This window comes from Anas platyrhynchos, chromosome 5, assembly GCF_047663525.1.
Source record: "Anas platyrhynchos isolate ZD024472 breed Pekin duck chromosome 5, IASCAAS_PekinDuck_T2T, whole genome shotgun sequence".
NCBI classification, from domain to species: domain Eukaryota; kingdom Metazoa; phylum Chordata; class Aves; order Anseriformes; family Anatidae; genus Anas; species Anas platyrhynchos.
In genome coordinates this window covers 12,456,541-12,480,074 of record NC_092591.1, presented here as the reverse complement: position 1 = coordinate 12,480,074, position 23,534 = coordinate 12,456,541, and the positions used below count along the sequence as shown (strand labels likewise).

Genomic DNA, 23,534 nt, shown 5'->3' with positions numbered 1-23,534 from the left:
GTGCTGTCATGGATCAGAACTGTAGACCTGTCTGTGCATGCAATCTCTCTGTCACAACTGCTCCTTACGAAACTGAAATGAGCCAAGAACTGGCCAAGAACAACAAATGCTTCTTTCTGAAGAGTAAGTATTCACATAGTTGGGAAATTCTGGTTCTGGTTTCAGTCCATTTCTAGACAAATTCTAAACAAGCACAACAGCAGCCACTCACTGGGCATTAAAAAAAGTAGAGAGAGTATGAAAGCACTTCAGACTTATTTATCAAGATTTCCAGTAATGGCTACTCAGGTCTTTAAAATTTATGGTTTTGGGACTTCCTACACCACCCATGTGGTCTTTGTCTTTCACAGCTTGCTTTGAGTTTTCACACCACGAAATTTTGTTCTTGATTTCTTTATTTTTAATGTTGACAACATAAACATGGCACATTTTTTTAATGGGACCACCTCTCATGTTATACACCAGTCTTACATTAAAATACTTTAAAGAACATAAAACTACAAGTTTGATCTTCCTGTCTATGCTATTACCATGGATTTTGATTAAAACAGCCACTGCATCTTTTAGATGGAGATCAGAAACATTAATTGTGTTTGTCAATAGTCATGGCTTTGTTTTGAATTTGTTACTGTAAAGCAAATAGTAGTTATGTGGCTCAACACATACTCTTACCACAGTTTAACTGATTTGTTTTGTAATGAGTATTATTTCCTCCCAACACAACACCTTACACTGCGGTGGAAGAAATGCTTTTATTCTGTGCAAAATGAGCTTTCTTTTTAGTTGAAACATGCTTTTTATTCCTTGTATTGCAATAGTACAGTTTTGCAAATTAAACTTAGATCAGTTGCCCATTGCATTACCCAACATGCCAGTAGGAAGAGGCAGTTTCGTGCCAAAGCACTCCAACTAAGAAGCTAAGCCAAGAAGAGTAAGGAAAAAAAAAGGTCATTTTACAGGTTGGAAACCACTGAACTGACTGATCAATGACATTTTTCGTGACCTTCCAGATTGCCTGTAGTACTCTTAGATTTGTTGTGAGACCTAATTTCCAGATTCTCAGGGCAGTGGATGTGCAGGCACATTTCTTTCTTGTCTAAAGCTGGACTTGAGGGAAGAGAAGTGCCGGTGGGTGGTGGGTGACCAGTGGTGCTGGGGACAGCGCTGTGAGCTGAAGTGCTCGTATGGATGCTCCGAGCTTTCCTGAGAAGCAAAAGGCACTGCCTATACTTTGTGCAGAGAAGTATTATAGGACATCCACATGAAATATATACCTTGAACTCAGCGTCACAGCATGCTTCTCAAATCACCAGAGCCATAAGAATCTATTTGAAACTGATTTAATTTGCCCAAATTACCTTTCTTGTTGAATGCCTGCAGCCATGAACTCTTGCTGTTGTAAAGAAGCTTTATTATTATGTTGGCTTTTGTTGACACCGGAAACTATTAGGCCTTCTTTCTGAAAGGATTTCATTTATGTCCAGAAAGTGCTTCGATTGAACAAGTGGATTGTGGTTTTCCAGTGCTTACGGGTGATAAATCTGCAAATAGAAAAAGAGCAAAAGCTGTTATTAACAAACTAAAGCCAGCAGGGTAGGAAAACTCATGCTTTCCTGAAGTGAGTTCTTCAGGCATGTCATGAATTGATTGTCTAAGGTAGAACAAAACAGGTTTAATTATGAGTACTTTTCAGAGCAGGGGTGATGCAATAAGTTATTTTTGAAAGCCATCTTTATGGAGGAATTTAAATACTATGTATACCAAGTTCCCAGCTGCTTTTCAAAGTGTTAATTTATTGTTCTCTGAGTCAGTTCTTACTATGTGGTTTGGTGATTAAACAGCATAGTTTTTCTGAGGAACATGTCAAAGGTATAGAAAAATATAGTATTTTATCCTGATTAGTATTTTATACTAATTATTTTATAGTAATTTTTATAGACATTTTTCTGAAACAGTGCTAAGTTGTTGGATATCTTACTGACTAGTAGACAAGCAGATATATTTAATAGTTAGCAGTGAAAACATTTAAATTGATAGTGGCCGTTTAGGTAAGGGGCCTACAGAATATCAGCAAAAAAAAACGTATGTTTACATTGCAATCTTCACAATTTCTTCTTGGTCTAAAAATGTGTTAAAGCAAGCCCCCAAACTAACCCCTAACAACGCTGGACAGTGTGTATAGGGGTTATACGTACGTGTATTCACAAGGGTTTTTCTAGAGGCTTGACATAGCTGAGGACCCAAGCAGTGTGTCTGAGTTTGTTCCATCTTTAAAGTAAGGAAATATTAAAGAATCACGACCTTGAATCACTGTTTGGGACTTTTTTTTTTTTTTTTTTTTTTTATCTTTTATTACTCTGTTTTGTTCTTTTACATTTCCTGGAATGAACTGACCTTCATTTCTGCATCTGTGTTCCCATTGCTACATGTCTGTGCTTCTCTGCTCTTCCCAGCTGGAGCTTGTCACCTCTGTGAAGGTACTTCACGGGGTAGTTCCTCCCCTTTATGGGGGTGGTAAAGCACCCCTCTGCCTTTGTGTCCCATCCTCACAGTTTACATTTATTTCAGTTCTCCTGCAATTTCTACAGCTGTCAAATCTTTGTATGGTATTCCATTTCACATTCCAGGCAGACATTATAAATCAGGTATATTTGCCTTTTTTTTGCTCCTATGAAATAGCTTAATTTTCAACTTTTCTAATGAACTATGTGCTTCTTTTTATAACTCAGTGAAGAAATAAATATCTATGGTGATTTCTTCATAGACAAAGTGAACATTATAAATATGCAAATATCAATTTTTGCTTTACAAAGTTTAATTGCTTTGTATATTATGCAGATTCCTCGGATGAAAAATATGACATACAATAACACAATTGTATATTCTGTATCTTAAAAATGCAGGCAGATTGCTGAAAAGTGTGCCAGTTTTTTCAGTCTGCAGGTTTACATCTTATTGATGTTATTGCTGTGTGTGTAGAGTGCTTGCATGACCAAGGTCCTTCACTGAGTGCAAACATTGTGTTTCCAAACTACATTTCACAGAGCCTGTGAAAAGCACTTGGAACAGCTGCTGCCATACTTCTGCATGCTGAGATCACAGGAAGCAGAGCTGTAAGGGACCTCAGGAGATCATCTAGTATCTCTGTACCCTACAGCAGGATCAGCTAGTTCTGAACGTTTCCAAACACTCATAGATTTTGAGCTCGAGGCAAGGAATTGAGAAGTTCTCACGTTGTGTTTGATATTGTAAATTATTTTTCTCTTATTGTTTAAAATATAAAACAGTTATAATCCAGGATATTTCATTGCAGTACCTGATTTTTTTTCTTCTAAAAATGTCTGTGCTTATAGGATCTATACAAGCTCAGTAGCCATGAACTCAATAGCCATGTGCTGTTACAGGTGATTACCCTGTAATTTATAATTAAGTTTAGGTATAAGGCAGGCACTGAAATGCCTCACAAGTTAAGAACCATTTCAGTATAATACTGCATGCAGTCTCTCTGCTCAGTTGATATTTCTGTGAGGTTGCAAGAAGGACTGACCTCTGAACACCCTATTGGAAGTGCAGGCTGCTATGTTTTAGCTATCTTGGAGAGAAAGATTTAGATATGAAAAACTAAGTCTTTTGGTGTCCTAGTTTTAAGGATCAGAATATTCAGAGATGGACTGCTTTGATCTGGCCACTTGCCTTGAAGTCTTTCTTCATTGGAGGTAAATCACAGAAAAGGAAGCAAAGGTATTGATTTGTAAGATTCAAAGTAGACAACACAGATGCAGAATTTCATGAAGAAAGGTAGAAAGAAAGGAAATTCAAATTATTCATATATTCCTTAGAATACTTCAAAATCTGTCTCACATCTTAAGATCCAACTCACAAGCTGCTAAAATATTCAGAGTCCCGTGGCTGAGGATCCATTTCTGCATGTATCCAAGACTCTGTGGTATATGTCCTAAAAGAGGATCTCTACTTGGGAACTGTGATATTTTTGATTTGGAAAGCGGATTTGGGAACTTTTGTATTTACTTTTATAGCACAAACTTTAGAGACTGACCATGTGCATTAATTACAAAATTGGAGCTAGTGCATGAGGCACATTATTTATTTACTCCTGAGCTCAGATGTGCTTTGAAGTGTTGATGACTCTTTCTTTCCCTGCTGCCCTCTGTTCTTGGCAGAGTGGCAGCAAAAGCAGCAGCAGAGGCTGCCTCATGCCAGAGCCATAGTGGGCAGATGAGGTGGGAGTTCCTACAGACAAAGGCAGCATGCTTGCTGAGTCCTTAAAGAAATGAACCGCTTGACAGCAGCTCTCATGTCACCATCATTCCCTCTTTTCCCTCTTTTTTTATTTTTTTTTTTTCATGAGGGGGTGTCAGACTGAGCCCTTAATGGAGCGAACTGCCCTCTGCAGAGATGAAGGTGCTTCTGCAGAGCATGTCTGCAGGTGCCTCCTGGACAGTTTCTCACCCGGTGTGTGAGCTTCCCTGCACAACAGCTTGGGACTGGGAGAGTGTCCTGAATCATCCAGTTTACTTGTCCCCTGTCATTTATGATTAAGTTTAGAATGATCAACAAGAGTATTCACTTGCCATGTCATTTAGGTTGCAAATCCCCGTGCTTTCCTTTCCCTGTCTCTATAACTAGCTGAAGATTTTGAGAACAAAAGGACTGAAAACATAAACTTCTGACATTTCTTGGAAGGAGAGCTCCTCAGATTCATCCTCAGAGTGCACTGAGTTCATAAAATAGAAGGGAGCTTGAAGGATCCAGCTCCACAACATTGTGTCATCTAAAACTCTTTTTGGATCCAGCTCTAATTCCTTAAGAATTTATAACAGAATCTGAAGTACATATAAATGTAATATGTAAATTATATAGACTGCTTTTTTTTTTTATATATCTCATGCAACTTTTCAGTGTGGGAACTATTTACATACATTACCAAACTATTTAATATGCTTCTACTTCAACTTTTAAAAATGACTTTTTTCCACATACTAAGATATTATTGGTTGAAGATAGTTATTGATACCAAGAACATAGACTATCATTCTCTGTCCAAAAATGAGAAACTTTCTTGTCTACTAGGTGACGAGAGTTTACAAGGCTGCAGTACAACAGACATTGGATATACTCTTTCTCACCGAAGGAAAAGAATTTCTCACAAGCACGGATGCAGTGAGCCGGGACTCAGCTGATCGTACCATTATTGCATGGGACTTCCAAAGTGCTGCCAAAATCTCCAATCAGATTTTTCATGTAAGATCAACAGCTGTTATTGTTTGGGTCATGATATAGTATTTCATGCTTGTCAATAATGTAGAAAATAAAGCTGGAATGAGGGCTATTGACAAACTGAGTTTTATATTTGCATAGTAATAGCAACCTGATACATGCGTATTGATATCTTGCATGGCATAATCACAGAGGCAGATTTTACTTTTATCAATACAGATAGTGTTTCTCTCCATAATCAGCCCAGACAAGATATTTAATGGACTAAATTGTCTAGAAAGGCTGACAGCTTCAAAGGAGATTACCAAGGAACTTAACAGATAATTCCAACTCCCTGGATCTTTTCAGAAAACCCAAGTCTAATATCCTATGTAATATAATATGATTGAATTGTATACAGATGCCTGTTGGCTGGAATGAACAGTTCTCTACTGACAAGGACATGCAGTAGATGATCTAATGGGTTTGTTTCATGTTTAATTCCCACAATTATGTCTTTGTCTAATATTAGATCTTCTATCTTCCTGAATAGGCAATAGGGAAAAAAACAAAAACAAAAAACCACTGGTGAATAAATAAAGTACAGAACAGTCAGGTTTCAGTATCAAGGCTGTTTTTCAAACAACCAGCCTTTCCCTCCCTGTCCTCTTCCAAACAAACAAACAACAAAACCCCACAGCCTATCTTCTCTGGAATGCTGTATCTCTGAACTGGACAATTTTCCCTCTTCTGCACTGAAAGTAAACAGAAAATGATAGTGATTTTGGTAAACCCTACTTCAGTTTTCTGAATGTCACATTTGAACCCTTCAAGGTGGGAGAGAACTTGTGGACTCAAACAGATTAGGTCCTGACAGGACTTCATCTATTGCTTATCTGCATTACCGAGTGAATAGTTGAGCTCCAAAATAACCCACTACTACTGAACACCCAGCATAACAGCACAATGCTCCTGCAGATTGTGTGGTGCTATCTGATCCCTTCCTGTTAGACCCAGTTTTCCCTCCAGAAATACACAGTGCCCTGCCACAGAATGCACTCCTAACCAGGCATGGTGCGTAACGCAGTTTTGGTTTCTGTGCCCAGTTCTTTATGATAGCCAGATCCGCCTTACCAATTCGTCACTTCCAAACCATGTAACAAAATCAGTCTGATGCTCTTCCCACTCTGCTGCATAGTCCATCATGTCCAGTGGTTGCTGTCATGTCCTTTGTCTCCAGCCAAAGCTCATTGAATTTATGTTCAGGGGTTCAAAATCTAGCACCGTGTCTTTTGTTTAGACTGAAACTAGAAGAGGGGTTCTTTCATGATTGGTTTGGACCTAGCTGAAATCTACCAAAACAGGATAGATATTTGATTTAATATTTGACCTGGTGTAAGACTTTCAGTGCATTGTAATGAGTTATGTATATATACTTAACTATAATGAGTTATAAATATATATAACATACCATGGAGATGACTTTTAGTCCGTCTTTTATGGTCTTTCGAATACGTCAAAAGTTAACTTGATTCATTTCAGCAAAACATTTGTTTCATGCAACAAAACTTTATTTAAAATTTTTTTCAGGAGCGTTACACTTGCCCCAGTCTGGCTCTGCACCCAAGAGAGTCTGTGTTTGTTGCTCAGACAAATGGGAACTATATGGCATTGTTTTCTTCTCAGCGACCTTATCGAATCAACAAAAAGAAAAGATACGAAGGACATAAGGTATTCTTTTTCACCAGAATGATCATATCCAAGACTAGAAGCAAGACAGATAGAAAAGCAACTGTGCTTTTTAATAAGTCTGCTAATAGTGTTTGATGATAAATCAGTGATAGGTATTAATTACCTTCCTTTGCTTTCCCGTATGCTATTTTGAATCTCATACACTCTGAAGAAGATCATTTTTAGAAGACTTTGTGAATACCTAATAGCTTGATTAAATAAGTTTGTGTTATAGCTGTCTTAATAAACACCTGGAGAAGTCCTTAGTGCATATTTATTTAAAGATGCATTTTTTTTGGTACCATACTCATTTTCAGTATTACCACAATGAATTTCTCTAATCAGCAACAGGAGTTATGCTGTTACTATTTTTTTTTTTTTTTTACAGGTGGAAGGATTTGCAGTGTGCTGTGAATTTTCTCCAGATGGAACACTTTTGGTGACAGGAAGTTCTGATGGCAAAGTGTTTTTCTATAACTACCATACTGCTAGGATTATTCGCACTCTGTCTGCCCATAAAGAAGCTTGTGTGAGTGCAAAATTTCACCCAGTCTTGCCATCACTCCTTGCAACATGTGACTGGACTGGAGAAATCAAGATCTGGCAATAACAGGCAGAAAGACTTTTCAGAATTACTTTTCTCTTTGCCAAAGGTTTTGGTGTTTCAGAGCGAATAAACCATGATATGCAATGGGACATTATGTTGTGATGTGCTGTAGGCAGGGGAGAATGTCATCTTTACTTCTGTCTGCTAGACATATGCCTTCCTAATGTAGTTAAGACGGTCTTTTTAGCTGTTGAGCTAAAAAGTGGTTTTCCTCTCTCCCTAGGCCTTGGTAAAACATTTCTGCCTCATGTCAGTGTTCTGGTGCTCATCTAACCCTACCCTGATGTGAGAAGCTAAACCTGAAGAAAATTATTGCTCTTTCTATGTAGCTTTTTACTGCAGCTTTCTTAAACCAGATTTTCATTAGTTTAGCTCCTGGTCACTAATGTGGTAGACAAGCAAAATAGTGTAGGTCAAGGCAAAACAGCTTCTACTTGCAAGAAAGGGGTGATCATAGGGCAGGTGGGACTGCCTCTTTTGGAAACAGGTAGGCACTACCAGCTCAGCTTATTGTAAAATGCTTTCTGAGGGATCTAGAGAAAGAACTTGGAGCTAATTTTGAAGCCAATGAATCTGTGTTCTCTACATTCCCATCTTTGAATTTTGAACATTTATGAATTTTTAACCTGAACTTATGACTGTATATAAACAAAACAAAACTAAACTATATGTAAATGTTTTTAATTAAAACAACCCAAAACATATTTATATTTTTTTTTTACACATGGTGTTTGTATTTCACTGTTTCACTCTTATTCTTCACAAATAGAAAGTCTCTTAGACCATAACTGTATTTACATTCTCATGTATAACTTCATATATTCTTCTGATTTGTTCTGATTAACACAAATACAAAGTGAGTTTGTTTTTTATACACTATTTTTCACATGCTTAAACTGGATTAATTAAATTAATTAAATTAAATTAAATTAAATTTAAATTAAATTAAACTGGATTTTTCAAGGAAAAAATTTCAGAAGTCTTGCAAAGAGCATGTTCCAACTAAGAAATGTGCAAAATGTGCTCCGTTGGTTTGTGGTCTGTGTTCCCTGTAGGTTATAGTAAGAAATAAGCCTGTACTAAAGCTATGGATCCAATTATCCTCTGATTTTCATATAGTTTGAAATCCATATAAAAATATTTTGACTGCATTATTTTAATAGTCTTATCAACACCTATGATAGATTTTAACACAGGGTATTAGAGTTTAGTGATCCATGCGAGGTAGTGCAATTTTTTTTTGAGACTGTTCTCAATTTTTGCTTCCTTGTTTGGCAATAAGATATTTGACATAAGCCTGAATTTTGCATTTCTCCTCTAACGTACAAGCCAGCTGCTCAGTGATTTGAGGGGTTACTGGTAATTAGAGCTGTGGTACTGGTGTTTATGGAATTCTTCTAGAACAACTTCATAAATTCAGAAGGAGTTCAGCTGAAAATGAAGTAGTAGATGCAGGTATTTGGGCAGAGTGAATCACGACTGCATGACATTACCTAGGAGAGTGGCTTTGTTTCCTTCTCTCCAGGTATTTCAATTCTAAAGATGCTCTTGCGATTTTAAAACTTCTGGCAATCAATTCTGTTAATGTGAAGGACGGGCAGCCAATGCAGCCATGTGATACATGCTATTATTCTCTACAATAGATTATCTTGGGCTGTGATATGGTTAAATACAGCAGAGAGAAATGCCTCTGAAATAAATGTGAGCTCATGGTAGCCTACTTGATGACTGTTATATATCTGAATGAGCTCTCGGCACATTCAGCTTCAGCTGAGAACACCTCTGGATGGAGTGAAAGATCTTGAGATAGCAGCATTTGAAAATCACTGAGCGTATTGTACAGAAAAGTAACTTCATCTTGTAATTCCACCCATGTTGTTGCTTGTTTAATTTATGTCCTGAGGCATGATTCTAGTGTCTGGCATATATCCTTCCTGAAATTATCTTGCAAGTATAATTTTAGACCATTTATAGGGGGGAAAAAAAAAGCTTAATTTTGATTAAAGGTAGTTGAGGAAAATAAAAGAAATTTGATACTGTATAATCTTAAAGAATATTAAAATTGGAATTGCATTTGTGTTAGATTTCCAAGATGGTTGGAGTTTTAATTACTTATGAGATCCAGCCAACAGTTTTATAATGCAATGAAATTATGTTCACAGCATTATCTTGTTAAAATCTCTTTCTAATATAAAACTGATTAAGACAAGAGACTGAAATTTAATCATTTGAAATATTTTAGCATAGTGGTGTCAATTAAGTTTTCATTATGATTCAAAGACAAATTCTTCCTTGTAATCTTATGTAATGAACTGTAATCAAAAAATATCCACATTGCTCCATCATTCTGCAATTACCAAATACTGTTTGGGCTGCAAACAAGGATCATTATGGTCAGATGAAGCTTTTAGAATGTAATGAATTGTTGGTTAATTAATTTTATTCATAAAATTGTAATCTAGAAATGTTTGAATCTTGCTTTAGGAGTAATTCTTCAAGCTTTATATAGAGCTTTCTAGGGCATTGTGTGTTAGAGCTAAGCTGGAGATCTTCACCATTTTGAAATGGTTAGGCTCTTTGCATAAACAAGCTGGGTTCATTTTAATCTATTTTGTACTGTATCAAAAAGTAATAATGCCATTCTCTACCACATTATTATTTGGTACTGAAGCGTTATTAATTTGGGGTGTCAGAGGATGCAAGCTATTCAACTGTGTCTTTATCTCAAAAACCTGCTAATTAGCAGACAGTTATTAGAATCGTTGTGTTCACTCAGATGAAATACTGTTGGTGAGTCACTATATACCTCAACGATAGGCCTAATCACGAAAATAGGGTATGGCATTACAACGGGATGACTCTTTTTGTAAATTTTTATTCTTTCAGGCGAATTTTTAGCAATAAGACTATGGCAGAACAGAGCAAAATTAGAAGATCAAAAAATTGTGGCATCTCAAGTTTTCCACTATCCTAATATAAAGACTTGGACTGCATTCAACCAAAAATATTTGTTCTGCTTTTGCCTACTCTTAATTTTGAACAGTCCTTGCTCCTCCTAGACACTTCTTTCATCCTCACCATTTAATTTTCAGTTATTCTGTCTTCATTTCAGCACCTTATCTTAATTGAAATATACAACAGTCTATACACTTACACTGTATTTGTCCTCTCTTTGAGAAATCTCATTTTGCTGTGCTCTCTGACTTGCGGCTTTAAGGCTTTCATTCCAGCTGTCCTTAGAAAGGAAGCTAGAAATCTCAGGATACTGCACCTCTGTTCATACTTTTCTGTTTTCCAGCTTTAATGAGGTTTCCTACTTCTGGAGAGTCTCCCCTCTCTTATCCTCTCTTCTGTCTGCTTCTGTCTGCTTCTTTTTCTGTCTTTGATTACAGATTACTTTGATTTACTGTCTTGGAGATTCCCTGCTGCACCTACGAGGTGTACCCACTTAGTTTGTCAGGAGTGCACTTTTTGGAAAAAGAAAGCAAACAACATCTCCCAGTTGTTGCCACTTAGAATGCTTTGGCTCACAGAACACACAAACTGCACTTTTGAATGAAACTGAGATGAGCTCCAAAAGCATGTTTAACATCTCACAGCTGCTGGAATGAGACTAGAGATGGTCCAAAGTACATTTGTGCCCCCCATGCCCCTAAATGCATGTAGTTAATATGCAGTGTTTTCAGAAGTAAATGAAGCAAGCTTACTCCTGTAGGGTTATACTGCTTGCTAATGTAAATAGCCAGCAGTTTGAAAGTTTTTGGAACAAAAACCAGCCACGTTTTTAGAAGCATTTGATGTCCAGTGGTAATAAAACTTTACAGTAAAGCCAGCTGACCATGTCCCAAACCTGATGGATTCTGCTGCAAGTGCGAATGGCTGAGTTAGGGCAGAGCACTCTAGTCCATAACAGGAATGATGGGTCCATAGATGGGTATATCTCTGCCTTTGCTGGCTTTATATAGAAATTTAAAAGAATTAGGCTCATTCACCTCCCTTTGCCAGTCCCGTGGATATCGTTCTGCACAGGCTTATTTAGAAGCCTAAGAATACCTACATACTCTGTAGAAATGATAAAGTTTCATCCAAATGTAATCCAGGCTACATTTTCTCATTTTTGTATAAGTGCCTATTAAAATCAATCTAAATATTCTCACAGGAGCTCTTTGGAGTAGGTTGAAATTCACTGAGGTTGAAAATGCCTGAAGTGACAGTCCAGACAACTTCAGGTCAGATCCATTTGTCTCCAGTTTTCATCAGGCAGGGCCACAAAACTCAGGTAATGATTCTACTTCTGAGTAAGATTTATACCAGCTAGCTGTTGGAAGTGTGTCCTTAGAAGAGCAATTTGTGTAACTTGTACCTGAGCATACTGTCCCTGGTACAGACCTGGTTACCTTGAGAGATCAATTTTCTTGCATTCAGGTTGCTACTACTCTTTTACAAACAAGCAGTGAAGAATTGCCTCACAATATCAGTTGGATTTATCTTCACCTGTGAACTGTGTTATTTTTCAAGTTTCGCTGTATAACTACCTCCTTTGTTACTTTCCTATTGTGTGGTACAAGTAAATTGCAGAGTCCTTCTACCTCAAAGTGCATAAGTAATGATCTAAGGTGAATATTCGCTAAAGAATTTCATATCTTATAAAACAAATGAGTTATTTTGATTCCCTTTCCTTGTTTTGTTTATCTTTCTTGTTCCCAAAGAGAATTTCTTATAAGTAAAGATAAAAGATGTGGCAGCCCCATCTAGTCTGGATAGTTAATTTGCAAATCTTTGCTATTTGTTTTAATACATGCAATTACTTGAAAGGCAATAACAATCTCAAATTGTGTACTGCTTTGAGTACAGAAAATGAAGGTGCTCTTATGCAATTAATATGAAGCATGTGGTCTGTGAATTTCAGATATGATGGACTAATTTTTTTTTCTTGTTACAGCCTCAAGCAGATAATATTTTGACCAGGTATCTGGGCAAAAACTGTTCAGTGAAATCTTAAACATATCCCATACCCCAAAACTCACAACTCACCCACAGATCGATCTTTCTTTTCCTTCCCTCCTTCCCTCCTTCCTTCTTCCAACATGTTTTTAATTCTCTGATTTAACAAGGTTTTATGAGAGATTTTTGAATTTTTTTCCTACAAGACTATAATGCCAGTAAGGGAAAAAGACACAGGGTTCCTTCTGCAAGTACGCGCAAGGAAGGGACATTTCTGCTTGGATCACTGGTACTAATCTCAAGCTCTGTTCATTTTTTTTCCTGCTTTTGAATGCCTTAAGAACTAAGTGGCTGTTAGTAAGCAGTCAGGTGAATCACATCCTAACGTAAAAAGATATGAGTCATTGCATATCCTCCGTAGGACGCATAGTATGCACAGATCTGAAAATATACAGAAATTCCTTTTTTTTTTTTTTTTTTTTTTATCTGATGCCATTTGTATATCACAGATTATAAAGCAAAGATTAATACCAAACATCTAAATCCTACAGTCTGACTCGATTCTGCAATGCTTTAAATAGTGCTTAAATAGAGCATGTGCTTGGCTTTCTTCAGAGGTGCACACCTACAGCGGGAGGAATGGGTGACGGCACACAGTAAGGAGCACAGCCTGTGGAAGCTTTGTAGAATATTAGGAGATTAGAGGGAAAAGGAAGAATGTTCTTGGAGGATGAGTAGTAGTGTCAAAAGAAAGGTAGCATAAGACAAGATACGAGAAAGAGGAGATGAGAGCAGAGCAGAATGGATGGTAACTCATCCCAGAACATGAGGAGATGTGAAGAGCTTAATGCTATTTGCAGCTGGATATGCAGCACAGCTGTGACAGAGACCAGCCCATGAAAGTGAAGACAAATATGAGATGTGAATACATCAAGCTGGGAGGCCTGGGAAGACATTTAGATTTCATAGGTCGTGTCTGCTAGGGAAGGACCCGTTGTGTCCTTCACCAGGAGGGTGGCTGTTGAGGAAGCTTGAGCAGGCTGTGGTTGCGCAAGTTGAAGTCCATGAAGTCCATGCTGGGCAAGTGAACACCATGAATTAGGAGCTACTTGACCTTGGCCTCTCTATATTTCCATTCTTAACAAGGTCTCAAGCTGCTACAAATAGGGATAACTCTGTGGTCCTTTTAAGATCTTTCTGCATTCATGCTGTGAGTTTGCTAGAGCTGTGGAGCTGCAGCAGCCTGGTGACAGCCTCTGTCTAATTAATCTGCCTCTGCGCTGGTGTTGCTGCTGAGGCCCCATTGCTTCAATAACCAGAATGGAGGGTTTTTCTTCAGCCCATACTGCACCTATCTGCAAAACACAATGTAAGTTTGCCATAAGTTTGGGGCTGTGCTTGAAGGACAGCCCTGCAGCTGCTTAGTTTCAATTAGTAAACTCTGTCTCTGCTATCACAGCCTGGTCTTGGCTGCTTTAACGTTAAGTGAATTGCTGAACTCACCTCAGGAGCTGTGTACTGCCTTGGGTAATTGGAGTTTTGAGAGCTTTATGGGGAAGGCAGCAGAGGCAAGCATTGCATCATTAAAGTAAAGACAATGCTTTTGGGATTCAAACTTCTGATATAATTTACATTAGAACCTCGGGTCTGTACTTCAGAAACTCAATTTTTAATAATCTTTTTATTAATGACATATATAATATTTTCCTTGTTTATTGAACATGCCAACCAAACTGCCACATTAATTATGCACCTTTAGGGATTTTTGCTGTTTGGTTTCTGAATGCACTTCAGAGAGAGGGAGGTTCAGAACTGACAAGGTCTGACAAGGTCTCTCTGAGGGAATCAGCATTTTCTCCTCTTACTTTTACAATTGCTTATGCTAAGATGAATGTTGTCTTTGGTTCAAATGAATTAAATGCCACTAGAATAACTGCAAATGTGTTCTTTTTAACAAAGTTAAAATGTGGCACAATGTAATTCTTGGTTTAAATTTTGACCAATTCTTTAGCATTAGTACAAAATTCTCGTCTTCAAATTGAGATGAGCTCATGCAAATACTCAACGTGCAAAGTGGCTTTCTGAATGGCATTTCGCCTGATGAAAAATCCTGCTTTCTTGTTCTAGTATGTGTGTTTGGTGGATTTGGGCCTAAGCACTGGAGAGAGAAACAAAATAAAGGTATAAGTAGTGGGTAGCACTGAGGGGACTTCCTTTTCTCTACCCTTCCCTTTTCAGTATACTCTAAAGAATGCTGAAGCGTTCCCTCAAGGAATACAGTCCTAAAATCCCCAGGATGTTGACCTTTGCAATATGTTTTAACATGCTTTTTACTTAGGTGTCTGTCAAGGGAGACTTTTGAATGAAATTGTATGCTTCACAATCTGCACCAAAATCTTACAACAGCAACTTTAATAGGTTTACAGTTGTACTTGATCTCAGAGGCATTTTCCAACCTAACAGATTCTACAGTTCTATGACTTTGTTCAAGTTAGGGGGCTTTTCTCAACATAGTTCTTCACCAAATTCCTCTAGCTTAATAAATTCCCATTAGTTTTTCATAAGTTATTACTGAACCCAGGACCTTCATTGAAGGTGGCAACTGTATGAAACAATACAAAAGAGTTTTGTAACAGAATGTGTCAGAGTAGAATTTTGGCAGTAATTTGAGTAAATTTTGGTGAAAATATCAATGGACTCTTCAAATGTTTTCTAGAGGGCTGTTATTTTTCTTCATATCATAAGGGCTCATCATTTGCTCCTGAAATTAATAGCTCTGTTTTTATTTTTAGCATTCATAATTAGACATTAATTTGCTCTCTGAATGCTTACGTTTCAAATTCTGCAATCATTCCCTTTTGAGTAAGTACTACTCTAAATCTCTCCGAGAAAAAATCATGACGATTAAGTATATTTGAAGTGTTACTACATTATCTGGGCAATTTATTTTTATGTTCACGCAGGGCACAGTCCAATCCACGCTGAAGTCAGTCAGTCTGTCAGTCAGAGATGACTCAAGAGGAATTCCAATAAAGGCTTCCACACAACGTCATTGTGCAGGTCTAACCATTACAAACTCCTACACAGCTCTTTTTGCTTTTAAATATATCTTTTGCCATATATCTCAATATCTGAAGGATTGTTTTAAATTGCTCTGTTTTGCTGATTTTTTTCCTCTGTCTGCTTCTAATATTTCTCTGCTAGTCTTTAATGGCTACTCAGAAAAAGAATGTTTGAATGTCTTATTTTTGAATGTTGGACGACTCTCAGGCATCAGTTTCATCTGGCCTCTAGAGAACATGCTAAACATGGTGGCAGTGGCTGTGTCTAGGAAGCTATTAAGTATGTATCAACACAACAGTGGCATCGTTAATCTTTCCATTTTGAATGTCATTTTTCATCAGCTAAATAATACAATGATTTGTCAAAAAGGCAAACATGAAGCAAATTATTTTCTGCTCATCCAGGTGTGGTGCCTGGTTTTCCAGAAACTGGTTTTCAGAATGGCCTTTCATTCAGGCAGCAATTTATAAACATCTAGTGTTATGAAATGTGCAACCAGTGAGATGATAAAGCTTGTTTCTCTTTAATATCTCTTTGACCTTATGAAGCATGTAGGACATATTATTCATGGTAGCCCGAACTTCTGTTTTCTTCTTGTAACACACTGTAAAGGTAAAAAGTTTACGTTTTATATATTATACTGGTCATAGAACAGAGGAGGTTCTGAAGTCCTGCTTGCAGAGGACCACTTCCCAGGAGGAGACATCAGGGTGAGAAGTGCATAATGTATTTGTGACTTCTCTTTGATTTTCTAAGGGAGCCCCAAACGTGGGATTTCATGTCATGTCCCTTGATCTTGAAGGATGTGTGTTAGAGTGGCGTTCTCTCAAGAGCAGACCCAGCTCTGTCTGAGCAAAGCATTGTGTCAGGAAGAGACAGGTCTTGCATGGCTCCTTGCCATCTGCAGAACCCTGCAAAGGGAAGGGGGAATTAGAGAAAGTGGGAAGATGCAGTTGCAATGATTTATGCTCCAGAAAGGCTGATGCCTTTGGGTGTTGAGCATTTACTTGCATCCTTATGCAGGTGAGGCACCCCTGTGACTGCCACAGGGGAGACAACCTCCACAGGTCTGGTGGAAGATATCCATAATGAAAAGCCTCTCCTGCTGTATATGTATAGGAGTTCTCAGTCTGTACTCCGGAAATTGCTCCTACAGGGTTTTTGAGGATGTGGTAGTGGATCATTTCAAAGAGTGTGCAAAACCCCATACTAAACATTTGGCACATGTTCACGTGCAATTGCAGTGATAAGTCTAGGTGTCACTGGCAATCCCCACTGGCAATATAGTCTGCAGGGTCCCAAAGTGTATGCACATGGTAAGGTATTCACTTACAGCACCTCCACCTGAGAGGTTGATCTTTAGCCCCTCTAAGCCTGTGACAAAACTGTCCTTTTGCAGAAGTGCTGGGGAACAGAAGAAACAGTATTTGAGGAAGGAAAGCAAACTGCTATGTACTTTTGTATTTTGGCAATATTTTTCGGATGAGTTTTGAATGCTTTCATGGAATAAACAAAAAAAATAGAACTGACAAGTTGTCTTGCACCTTTATTACGAAGAGGAAAATAATCTGTAGATCCCAAACTCCAGGAAGCCAAGCACATCAAATTTCTGTCTGACATTGTGAAGTGTTTGCTCTGGGCTGCACGAGAACCACTTTGTAATGGGCAACTGTCACAGGTAAGTCATCTGCAAGGAGAATGGTTCAGGAGAACAAATTCCTCATCTTTCAAGGAATTATGCTGTTTAACTGCAACATTTGTTCCTCGCTGTAAAGGTATGGCACAGTTTTGCTTACTGATTATATTCTATCTTTAAATTAGGCTTTTATTTGTGTGCTAGGGGCCTGTTGTGCATTTAATGTCTCTTTTTTGTCTGGGGTTGTAAATGTATATCTAGCTTTTACAATACAGATTTGTTTCTCGGGTTTCAGATTAAAGGCTCTTGCTATGTGGCTGAAAGTCATCTGAATTATTAATAGAAAGTTTTTAAGGTAAGAAAATTGTCATAATTTCATTATTAGGTATAATTCATGTAAGTTAGCAAGCATTATGGTAGAAAATATCTTCCTCTTAATCAGGGTGTGTATATACATGCAAGGATAAATGAGTAGCCCAGCAAAAATCTCTGCTATTTTTCTGGACAAACAATATAATATAGCAGTCAAATGGAAATTCATTTGTTAAATAAAATTCAGAGCAGGTTGCTGTAGCTACTGGGGGGCTATGCTGACAAGGATCAAGATGGGTAGTTTATCTGCAGTTTGTATTCTAATTTGCCTAAATTCCCAAATAATTCTAATGTGATTCAGATGTGTAAGGCAATTAAATGTGATGTTCCACAGCCAGATAGCACACTCTGTGCATCATCAGTATGTTTAAAATGAGTCCTAAATTCTGTATAAGAAGAGGTGTGTGGGATGTCCCTAGAATGGCTAGAGGCATGAATTGAATGTGCTGTAAATAAACTATGGCATGAAAACTTTCACTAGTGCCAAGAGAGGAGAGAAAATGCTGACGAAAGTTGAAATTATAGCATTTGAATGCAGTGGGTAACTTCTGCTTGAAATACATAGGGCTGGAGCAGAGAAAAATTGATTAATTCAGCCAGTACAAGACAGAAAGAGAGAAGCATGATTTTGACACTACCATTAATTAGGAAAATTTTTGAGAGGGAAATCAAGTTATGCTATGTTTTCACATCTGTGTTTCCAAGGAGCTACTGCCTTTGTGTCCTCTCTGCAGATGTGGGTCTGCAACACAAAGAGACACAACAATTTTCGTGGGGTTGCCCTGTGAGACTGTGGGAAAATTTGGAATTGAATAATTCTATTAATTCACAGCTGATCATCTCTCCTCATTTACAGTATCTATTGCTTGGATAACAGGCAGCAGGATCAGCATGATAATGGTAAATGTAATGGTAGCCTAGATCCTGAGGATCTGGGAGGTCCAAATATTTGGCGGCTGTTTTCTCCCTTGTTCTCTGGATGTGTCTCATTTTGTTGTGTTGTTTGTCACTATGCAGTCCAAGGCTAGGATTACATGTATACCCCAAGGTATCAAATGTAAGCATGCCTTTTTTTCTCTTTTGTTCCTGTGATTTCTTTTAACTCTTTTAACTTTTTTTTTTTTTTAACTTTTTTGTTTCTTCAGTGAGTTTTTTTTTGTTGTTGTTCATTGTTTATAGCTGTGCAGTTCCTTGCATTATGCATGTCACAAATGTCAAAACCTGCCCAGACTGCCTATATTACCTTTATACCTGATGCAAAGGGCAAATGTTGCTGTGTGGAGTACAACTAATGCTGCAGTATCTGTATAGCAATTGAGAGACTAAAAGGAATTATCCTAGATTTGTACAGGTGTAAATGCGATTGAAATGTGTCTGCCACCAGCCTCTGAAAGAGCCACTGGGAAAGAGGCTTTGCTTGTTGTCATCTGCCAGCAGTACTACTGTCATGTAAATAAACTATGACATCTTTAAGACTTGGGCTTAAATAAACTTAATAAAGTTTATATATATTGTAATAAACAAGCTTAATAAACTAGGGCTTCTTCAAGACTCTTGCATACTACCCACCTGCTGGAGACAGGGAGTGTATGTAGTGTGCTTTGCAATAAATGGGGTGTCTCTGGAAAGTCTCTCAGATGATGGATGCTTCCTTCTTGCCTCGTTAATAGCTGCACATGTCCAATGAACTATCTGCACAGCTCTGCCTCTTTGTAGCCTTTTTTTTTTTTTTTTTTTTTTTTTGTTTTTTTGAAAAGCTATTTCTTCTAGTGGGAAGCAGTATTCACTCAGCAGAATAATATTCAAAAGGCTCAAAGCAATCCATAAATATTGATGTTTAGCTAGTTTGGATGGCACTAATGGAAGAAGGGGCAGGTGAGTCAAGGTAGTTTGTGAAAATGCCTTTTTTTTTTAATAGATCTCTTGTATGGGTTGATAAATAGTTTTGGCTTACAAGCAAGTACATATAAATTGAGGACTTAAGAAATGTGATACATGCAATGTCAGTGCCTGTAGAAATATGAGGTGGAACCCAGTAATTTCTGAATACTGTATGCTGTTCACTAAAGTAATGTCTCAGTGTAAGAGGGCTTTGTAAGGAGAAAGAACTAGGAAGAGAGAGGGATGGCTAGCAGTCATGGACTTTCTGAAGACCCTGAAGAGGTGTCAAAAGGTAGTGCCAGGTCCCCTGGCTCTAAGAGCTCTGGCCAAAGTCTGCCATATTTATTCTCAATCTCAGAGAAATAGAGGAAACTATTTGAACTTTGTCCAATACATGAAGTATGCATGTGTCTGTGGTAAGGTACCATAGCCCAGGGACTGGCCTATGAACAGGACATTTCAGATTTCACATTCTAAGTGATAAAAAGTAAAGGGTAAGAAAACATTATATTTGGTAAAGGTAGGCAGGTAATGTAATATGCATGGTCTATGCAATTACAATCAAGAGACTATCATGTCAAGTACTGTATAATCAAGTGGTAAGAGACAATCCGTCATTCATAACCATACATTATACAAATATAGAAAAATTATCCTAACTTTTCTTAGAAATAAAGCACAAATGTTGGACAATAACTTTTTGGCAGGGACTGGGATTTGTGTGTGTATTTTCATGAATTGCAAGTTAGGTTGTTCGAGTGGGAGCAATACTTTCTCTCTGAACGAAACAGAAATTTAAAACTCAAAACAGAATTGGCTTAGAAGTGAGAGACAAGTGGAGTTATGAGGATCTCAAGCAAGAAATCAAGTTTAATTGGTGCCGTCTGGAGTGCCAAAAAGTGCATTTCATCTTCATCATCAATAAGGCATGAAAGAAAAGTAAAAGACAGTCTAAATCTATTTTAAATAGAGTACTCGTTCACATTCTTTTCAAAGTCTGACTTCAGTGGATTTGTTGTGTTTCCACACCTTGGCTTCCTGGGCTCTGAGGTCTCAGTAATGAGCTGTTTACCAACACCTGTTTCAATTAGATAATTTGTCTCATGGTTCTTCTGATTTAGTCTCTGGATTGTTTTTCTGCAATGACACAAGTCAGGTCATTGTAAGCAAGGCTAACAGTTCTAGCTCCATATCACTGTAACTTGCACCACACAATCTTTGTCTCCTTAAAAAGAGAGAGAGAAAAAAAAGTCAAAATGAGAATGAAAGAAAATAGTCTGTGTTTTCCCTGGGATTTTTTCATAATATACTCTGAAGATCATGGGAACACATTAGGTGTTGTGAGAGGAATGTTTTACTGCATTTTCGTTGTGCTGACACATCAAGCTTTCTTGTCTTGCCTCTGTTCCCTTATCTGTCATGCACCTCAATAGGGAAACTCAAGGTGGTCCAAAACCATGAATTCTCACCTCAGCTACATATTTGTCTGGACAGCTCAGTTGTGTATGATCTATGAGCAAAATAAGAAAAAAAAAGTGCTTTATTGTGCATGAACACTAACATCTTAGAATTGATTTGGCATTTTAATTGTTTTGATGTACAGATTAATATTTGCATTTTCCTTCCAGTTTCAGGTCTAGTCTTCCTCACCTTCAGACTACTGTGGGCTTTGAAAGCACAGGTGAGTGGGCATAAATCAGAAACTATGATTTAGTTCTTGTGCTAAGACTGAGCTTGAGAAATCAAGCTTTCATTCTTCATTTCCCAATGTATAACATAAACAGTAGAAATTAGGCCAAGATTAAAATCAAATTAAACCGAAATAGTTACATCCTGAGAATCTTGCTGGGATTAGCCATCTCATACTACTGCAAGGCTTTGGGGCTAAGAGCATCTCCCTAAACTGTGGAACAAAAAGGCTGAGGTGTTGAAGGTCAATTGAAGTAAATTGTCAAATTATAGTCAAGTGAATCGTAACCTCTGAATTTATCTCCCTGACAGAAATAATCCCACTAGAGTCAGTGCTCATTTCTCAGTTAGAAGTGCTGCTGCTGCTGTCCACATCTCACCAGGCTAGTGTCACAGTAAGATCCCCCCAGTGAGAGGTTGCATGCTGTCTGTTTATTCAGTGCAAGGCTTCCTCCTCATACCATGCTGTACAACTGGTGTCCAGAATAAGTGGTTTTCTACTGTAGGAATGAAGGTAAGTGAGGGCTTGACTGGGAGCCCACTGAAATTCATAACCCATACGTACTGAAAATTCTTTTTATTCCTCCTAATCTGTTTCGATGTGTCACATGTGAAGAACTGGACTGGGAAACAATGCTGACTGCCACTGATATTACAAATGCAATTAATCTGGGTCTTCACTTCTTCTAAATCACAGAGCTGTCATTGCTCAGCTTGGTATAGTAAATATTGCTGTGGCTCATGTGTGAACTCTGATTCAGAAATTACGATGAAAAAATCTAGATGGGTGGATAAATTTAAATATGGATTCATTAGAGCTGACTTCAGAAATAAGAATTTGTCTGAAGAATCACAGAGTATTAATGTATGTATATATCTGTGCTGAGCATGCTGCTGAGAAGGTATTTAACTCCCATTGAGGATCTTTTTCAGTGATTGCATCAGTTACAGTTTTGGCTCTTGCAGACAAAGACACTCCCTACTCTGGGATGTAATAATTTTCTGCAGGGATAATCTCTCCTCTTGGATGCTGGAGGGACCTTGTCACTTCCCACAGTTACAGGACATGAGTCCACAGGCAGCCCTGAGAAGCTCTCATCTGGCGGAAAGCAGAGTGCATTTCTCTGCAGCATGGGTGCTGCAGAAGCCTGCAGGACCCCAGCTCAGGGTGCTCTAAATAGCTTTCCATATCCTGGAAGGAGTTTATCATGGTACAAAGCTGGGCTCTTTACAGTGGTGCCTTAAGCACCAAACTGGTGTCCAAACAGATATTGTGGGGTAAAAGGCTGTCCAGAGACAACTGAGGGCTGGTCACCGTCTGAGCCTACTGCCCACTTCTGTTGCAGATTGACACTTTATTCTGGGATCTCACTTGATCTCTGACCTGTATGGCTAGCTGAAATTTAACTCAATCTTTTCAAGGCTTTAGGGTCCCAGTGTTAGATGGCAGTAAATGTGACATTAGGATCCCATTTCCCTTGTGATTTCTAGGAAGGGTGAAATTCTTATCTGTTCTTTTGTGCTAATCAGGAGTTTGTAGTAGTTGGCTTTGTGTGTATTTGGGGATACTTTATAGGAGAAGTTGCTGTAAAAGTAGGAGTTTATAAAAAAAAATCTTTATAAATTTGTAGGCATTTTAAAACCTAAATTGAAGTACTGTTTGTTAAAATTACTTTACTATGGGGAAATGTCATTTTAACTATTATGGAACAAGTTAAATCTCAACATGAGTGTGTTTCCCATTCTGTAATTTGTCATTAAAATGATTAGTAGCTATTCATTGGAGACAACATATATACACTCAGCTACCATTGTAAAGGATTATGGTATATGACTCATATTAGGGAAATTCTCATGGCACATAGAAGATCTACAGATAATGGTATATCCTCTCCAATAACATAATATAGAACATGTTTTTCATCAGAGAACTTAAGTACACAGTCAAATAATCCTGAGGTTAAATTTGTCCACACACATTTTTTAATTCATTTAGAAAGCACATCTAGAGGAATTAGGATAGACTGAGAAGTGATAAATATGGCTTTGTAAGGTAGGCAGCCCTGGGATCTGATCTGAGGGTTATAAAAGATCCTACAATGAAAGTGGAGAAGAATTGTGATACAAGCTTTCTTAAGAGGGAGAAGAAAAAAAAAAGACATTTTTCTGCAGAGAGAAAGCATTAAACGAGCAAGTGAGAAGGGCAAGACTGAACCTCACTGGATGTGCATCCATGGCACAAGCAGCAGAGACCTTTATTGCATGAGAATTCAAGTTATTCTGTTTAGCTTCAGCTGAACAAAAACACACAGTGACTAAGAACAGCTTTGCTAATACAGTGACAGGAAAATACAAAGGAAAGCTTTGAGAGAAGTAGATGGGAGCTGGAATGAG

General features: G+C 37.9%; 1 protein-coding gene across 3 annotated transcripts in view; it reads left to right on the top strand.

Annotated features, from left to right (window-relative positions):
* Positions 1–12,224, top strand: part of WDR25 (WD repeat domain 25) — a 69,334-nt gene extending 57,110 nt beyond the window's left edge. For all 3 annotated transcript variants that reach the window (XM_027457762.3, XM_005020732.6, XM_013100701.5), the window contains exons 5-7: positions 5,092–5,262; positions 6,808–6,948; positions 7,337–12,224. In XM_027457762.3, coding sequence (XP_027313563.1) covers positions 5,092–5,262; positions 6,808–6,948; positions 7,337–7,558 — 534 coding nt within the window. In that variant the 3' untranslated portion in view covers positions 7,559–12,224. The remainder of the gene's footprint in view (positions 1–5,091; positions 5,263–6,807; positions 6,949–7,336) is intronic.
* The last annotated feature ends 11,310 nt before the right edge of the window (positions 12,225–23,534 follow it).